The 6,000-nt window shown below is 55.8% G+C and overlaps 1 protein-coding gene across 1 annotated transcript in view; it reads left to right on the forward strand.

The window, feature by feature from the left end:
• The window catches only part of TRIM8 (tripartite motif containing 8), a 30,271-nt gene extending 24,600 nt beyond the window's left edge, over positions 1–5,671 (forward strand). Inside the window, exons 3-7 of the mRNA XM_082285905.1 lie at positions 1,225–1,320; positions 2,101–2,334; positions 2,705–2,736; positions 3,292–3,407; positions 4,128–5,671. Coding sequence (XP_082142031.1) covers positions 1,225–1,320; positions 2,101–2,334; positions 2,705–2,736; positions 3,292–3,407; positions 4,128–4,735 — 1,086 coding nt within the window. The 3' untranslated portion in view covers positions 4,736–5,671. The remainder of the gene's footprint in view (positions 1–1,224; positions 1,321–2,100; positions 2,335–2,704; positions 2,737–3,291; positions 3,408–4,127) is intronic.
• Positions 5,672–6,000: the final 329 nt, after the last annotated feature.

Genomic DNA, 6,000 nt, shown 5'->3' on the forward strand with positions numbered 1-6,000 from the left:
TGTCTGCCTGCATGTGCCTGGGTGGGTGCACACGCGTGGGCCCCGGGCATGCATGTGGAGTGTGCCTGTGAGTGGGAAGCTGGGTTTTTTTAGCTCCTCGTTATTATTAGTGGTAGGAGCCCAGCGACAGTAAGGCTGGAGGTTCTCAAGACCTTAAGAAAAACAACAGGAGGGAGGAGGCTTCACATTCCTGCTCCTGAATTGAGTCGGAGGTGACAGCCTTTCCCTGCAATGCAATTAATCCCAGCAGCGCCTCTGCCACCCTCCCCCTCCCGCCTCGTCCAGGAATTAATTACTTGATTATAAATTCCCAAGTGGCGGTTTATAATAGCAATAATCCCCTCGAAATTCATTCTCACTGCCGGTTTCTTTCCATCTCGCCCCTGTCGTTGAGTCTCTAACGCCGCATCTCTGTGCCGGGTAAAGCCCCTCTCCTTGCTCCGCTGGTGTCCTGGCTTTTCCCCCCAGTAAACATGAAGGGTGAATATTTGGAGTTGATTTTGAGGGGTGTTTTGGGAAGCCCTGCTCCTGCTCACAGGGATAGAGCCCTTCTCTCATGGGCAGTGGGAAACATGCAGGAGCAAGGCGCTCATGCTGATAGCTGGGGATAAATGTGTCCCAGTTAATCGGCGGATGGCCCAGGCCCAGCCCCAAGGAGTGGGGCTGGGGGCTGGCAGTGTGGCGGGGGGAGGCCCCGTTCCTCCTCACTCTGTCCCTCCAGATTATGCTGACGCTGGCTCTGGGGCTTGTCACGGAGGCGGGGAAGGGAGAAAGGATTTGGCGTGGCGTACGGGGGCGCGAGGGACGTGGTGATGTCTCACAGGAGCCTGCTGGCGATGGGTGATGGGCCTCGAAATGGTACGGCCTTAGTGGGAGATGAGCCTCTCTGTGTCCCCCCCACAGTCCTCAGGGCTTGGCTCTGACCCAGCCCCACTTACTGGGCTGCAGAAAGTTACCTGAGGTGCTGCCCCCATCCAGGGGACCCAACCCAGCTGGTAACACAGCCCGGCACACGCAGTCCCTCTGCCATTTCTGCCATTGAAATAACCAGGTTTCCAGTTCCACAAGCTATGCCTGGGCTTTCAGCCTGGCAGTAGCATCCTGCTGGGAAAAAGCACCATCCCTCCTGAACCACGTGGGCAGAGCCAGTGTGGGCAGCACCAACGTTCACTGGCACATGCGGCCGCTGGGCTCTGATGATGCTGCTTTCTCTTATCTCTGCAGAAGATGCTGATGAAGCAGCAGGACCGCCTGGAGGAGCGGGAGCAGGACATCGAAGAGCAGCTCTACAAGCTGGAATCAGACAAGCGGCTGGTCGAGGTAACCAGTGCTTCACCCTGCCATGGCCAGTCCCAGGGGCGGTCACCCCATGGCACAATGGGGACAATCTCCTTAAACATAGGGGCCAGGTGGGCAGGGAGGAAGGCAGACATTCAGGGGAGCCAGACTGACTGCCTGCCTCCATTTCACCCTTGTCAGTCATCATTTTGGGAGACAAAATGTGTTTGGAGCTGCCCTACAGCCTCATGGGTCCTGGGGGGAGTTGGGACATGAGGAACAAGGCTGTCCTTAAGTATCAGATGGCCTCAGCTGTCCTCAGCTCAGCACAGCCTTCCTCAGGGAGGGAGTGCTCATGATCCTTAAGGCCCCTCGGCCTCCCAGAGCATGAAAGGAAAGGCTCTGGAACATGAAGTGTCTCCAGCCTGGGGTGGGGCTGGGGATGAGGATGAAGATGGGAAAGGGCATGCAGATGGGGATGGGTGGGATTTTTCAGGGGAGCACACAGTCTGTTGGTGGTGTGGCGGGTTGTTCCTTGGCATTAGGTCTCAGGAGGTGACACCACACAGACCCCAGGAAGTAGGTCCAAGGACCTGCTGAACCAATCAAACCTTCACAGTGTCCCTGTTGGGTCTCTGGCACATAGAAGTCCCATGTGGTAGTTGACAGCAGGGTTTGGTCTGTCTGGGTGTTGCAGGAGAGCAGAGCTGGGGTGCAGCTTTCAGGTTGCATTCTCCACTGCTGGGAAAGGACCCAGGTGTCCTGGGACATCATGGAAGAGGTGGAAGGGCACAGAGGGCCTGACCCTGCTCCTCTCCCCAGGAGAAGGTGAGCCAGCTGAAGGACGAGGTGCGCCTGCAGTATGAGAAGATGCACCAGATCTTAGATGAGGACTTGCGGAAGACTATGGAGATCCTGGACAAGGCCCAGGCCAAGTTCTGCAATGAGAATGCAGCCCAGGTTCTGCACCTCAATGAGCGCATGCAGGAGGCCAAGAAGCTCCTCAGCTCTGTCCAGGTCATGTTCGACAAAACTGAGGACATCAACTTCATGAAGGTAAGACCAGCTGCCCATGCCAGGGTGGGATGGGGGCTGTGGAGAGGTCTGGTTGTGTGGGAAGAATTGGATAGGCATGGGGTGTGGTGGGGAGCAGGATGGGGACATTATCAGGGCTGGCTGATGCCTCCAGAGGGCTCAGCAGTGGGAGAAATCAAGGAGGAGTGGGGCAGGCTCAGTGCTGGCCTCAAATGAGGAGATGCCACAGCTGGAGATGGGGCTGGAGCAGCCCGTGCAGGGGAAAGGGGACTCAGTGCCCATGGTCAGATTGTCCCCTCCTGGGGAGCCATGGAAGCTGACACTGAAAGGGGGCATAGCTTCCATAGCAGGGATTGGCCTTACTGACCAGAGCTTCTCCTTCCACTTCTAGAACACCAAGTCTGTGAAAATCTTAATGGACAGGTAAGCACAGCGGGACAGACATGTTCGGGGCAAAGGGTGTGTTCCTGTCCACAGGGCTGGCAGCAGCACGATGTCCAGAGGAAGACCAGGGCCAGGGATGCTACAGGATTTGGAAGAGGCATGCTCAGCTTCCCTCTCTCTCTGGGAGGATGAAAAAATCCCCTCATGCAGCCATTCAATCAGGTCCTCCCCAGGGACTAGGGGAAATAGTGTTGTGCTTGTGGAAGAGCAGAGGGTGGGACCAGCCGGGTCAGGGTGCAGGGCTCAGTCCAGCTTCACTGGGCAGAGCCAGGGCAGGAAGTTAAAGCCAGCACTAATGGAGCAGAAGTGAGCTGGGATGGCCATGCAGGGGGGGACATGGCAGGAGGTGTGCCCTGGCGGGGGACATTCACAGCAAAACTGGACAGGGAAGGTCCTGCTTGCCAGAGACAGCCAGCTCCCTTCTGTCCTCTACCCTAGGGAGGGGGTTTGGCTCCAGGAGGGTGGGGGGGAGGAGCTGTCCCTCTCCTGAGTCCACCTTATGACTCACACCTCTCTGCCTGCCATCCCCAACAGGACTCAGAACTGTACAGGTGGCAGCCTGCCCCCACCCAAAATCGGCCACCTCAACTCCAAGCTCTTCCTGAACGAGATCGCCAAGAAGGAGAAGCAGCTGAGGAAGTTGCTGGAAGGTGGGTGAAACCTGAAGGCTGAGGGGTGCAGGGGCATGGGACCTCACTACCTGCTGTATCCACAGCTGGCTGCCCTGCAGATCCCAGTACAAAACAGTATTGAGAGCTGTTTGGGGCAGGGACCCCTTGGAGCCCCTCTGCAGTCAGCAGGGGCGTGGAGAGTCACAAAGCCAGTTCCTGACTTTCCGCAGGGCATTTTCCTTGTCTTGTGAAATGGCTGTGTTCTGGGGTTACACAAAAACCCTGAAATACAGGGCTTTTGGAGGGGCTGGCCATTGCCAAGAAAAGTCAGTGGAAAGATGGGGGTCAGCATGTGGGCAGGGGCAGCCAGGGTCTGGCATGGTCCCAGCCAATGCCTGGGAGCAGACCATGTCCTGCGGAGGCTTCCCAGTCCTCTCTCCTTGGGGAAATCATGTTTATCCCTCAGGCTGTCCCACTCTGCTCCTCTTAGGGACTGTGTTCATGAGCTGTTTGCAGAGCAGCGCCTGGGGCCGCTCTGAGCACGCTGGCAAGGGCCCAGAACTGAATCTGCAAGTCCACCTGCACAGGGCTGTGTGCCTGCTTTGCCACTGGTGGGACGGGCTGGGGGACCCTCTGCACACGCGGGGCTGGAATGTGGGTCTTGGGGCCCCGCTGCAGCTCCAGATCAGCGGCTGGAGCACCCTGGAGCTGTGCCATGGTGTGCTTAATACAATCCCCCTCTCCCGTTCCCCTCCGCAGGTCCTCTGAGCACCCCCGTCCCCTTCCTGCAGAGTATCCCCATGTACCCCTGCACCGTCAGCAACTCCGGCGCGGAGAAGCGCAAGCACTCCACCGCCTTTCCCGAGGGCAGCTTCCTCGAGCCATCGTCCGGGACTGTGGCGAGCCAGTACATGAGCCAGGGCGCTTCGGCTGGCGAGGGGCAGTCCGCACAAGCCATGGTGCCTTGTAGCTCCACGCAGCACATAGTTGGACTTCCTAGCGGCCCGCAGCCGGTGCACTCGGGCTCCGTCTTCAACCCATCTCACTACCCCAACACCACGTCATCTCAGCAGTCCGTGCTCTCCCAGTACGGCGGGCGCAAAATCCTCGTCTGCTCCGTGGATAACTGTTACTGTTCCTCGGTGTCCAACCACAGCGGGCACCAGCCCTACCCGCGGTCGGGGCACTTCCCCTGGACAGTCTCGTCGCAGGAGTACTCCCACCCGCTGCCGCCCGCCCCCGCCGTCCCCCAGTCGCTCCCGGGACTTGCCGTGAGGGAATGGATTGACGCATCCCAGCAGCACGGGCGGCAGGATTTCTATAGGGTCTACGGCCAGCCATCGGCCAAACACTACGTCACCAGTTAACCGGAGAGTCCCGCTCGATGATGTGTTCAGAGAGAAAAGTCTGGTTTGGTTTGGCTTTTCTTTTTTTTCCTCCCCCCCTTTAAATCAAACCCAATTTTTTCCCTGCCTCACGCCCCTCCAGGATTTTGGGGAGGGTTGTTCTATAATATCTCTCTTTTTTTTTTTTTAATCCTTTAAAAATGAAATAATAATTTTTTTCATTTTAATGCCTTTTTTTAATTTAATTTTGGAAGTCCTTCCTGCCCCTCGCTGGGTAAACACGAGGGAGAAATTACCGAGAAGAATTTGATGGGGATTTCAGTCGGACATCTGGGTCTGTGCGTTGTGCTCTTCCTCGCTCCTCTCTGCCTTTGGAAAACTTCAGAAGGGACAATGGCACCTTCTCTTTCTATTTCTCCAGGTTCATTTTTTCTGGTTTGGTTCAGTTTTTCCCCTTTCCCCATCCCTTTCTTTCCCTTTTTAAAAAGAAAAAAAAGAAAAAATCTATCACTGATTCAGTATGAAATGATACTTGTAGATTTTGGGTTTGTTACCTTTTTTTTTTAAGGCTGATTTTTTTTTTTGTGTTACAAGGCCACTTCTCATGCATATTGGCATTTTTTTCCTTCTTTCAGAGATTTGTAAATACACAATGGCAGGAAATTTAATGCACAAAAAAAAAAAAAAGGGAAAAGAAACTTTAAAAAAAAACCACGAATAAATAAATTTAAAAAAAAATCTGTTCTAGTTTTCAGGAGGGGAAGCGTGGCCGAAACGCACTCCCCTCCTGCATATCGCTGATGCAACTTCCTGTAACAAGCACTTTGTATAAAAAAAAGTGGACTTCCTGCTATAAGGCACAGGTATTTATTCTGTAACCGATTTTAGACACACACACACACACACACACACACACACACGCAAAATATTCAAATAAATGTGATCACTTAGTGCAAACGCCTCGCTCTGCTGCAGCTCTTCCCCCGGGAATGCCGGCTCCGGCGGGAGGCTCCAACCTGCTTTCGGAAGGAAATGCTCGCCAGGCCCGCGGGGGCCCGGACGATGACGGGGGTTTTCCGGAGGGCTGTTCGGGAGGGAGCAGCTCGGCACTGGGGCGGCAGTGGGTCCCACATGCGGAGGGGGTTCCCAGCAGCGCCCATCCCGTGTCCCAGCCCGTGGGAAGGTGTGCTGGAGATGTGGCTCTCCACCAGCTCCCTCGCAGGCGGCGAGGATGTGAGTCAGGCACGGAGCCGGCCGGGCCGCATCCTGCCCACAGGCTCCAGAAC

This window comes from Coloeus monedula, assembly GCF_965178545.1.
Source record: "Coloeus monedula genome assembly, chromosome: 8".
Lineage (NCBI taxonomy): Eukaryota > Metazoa > Chordata > Aves > Passeriformes > Corvidae > Coloeus > Coloeus monedula.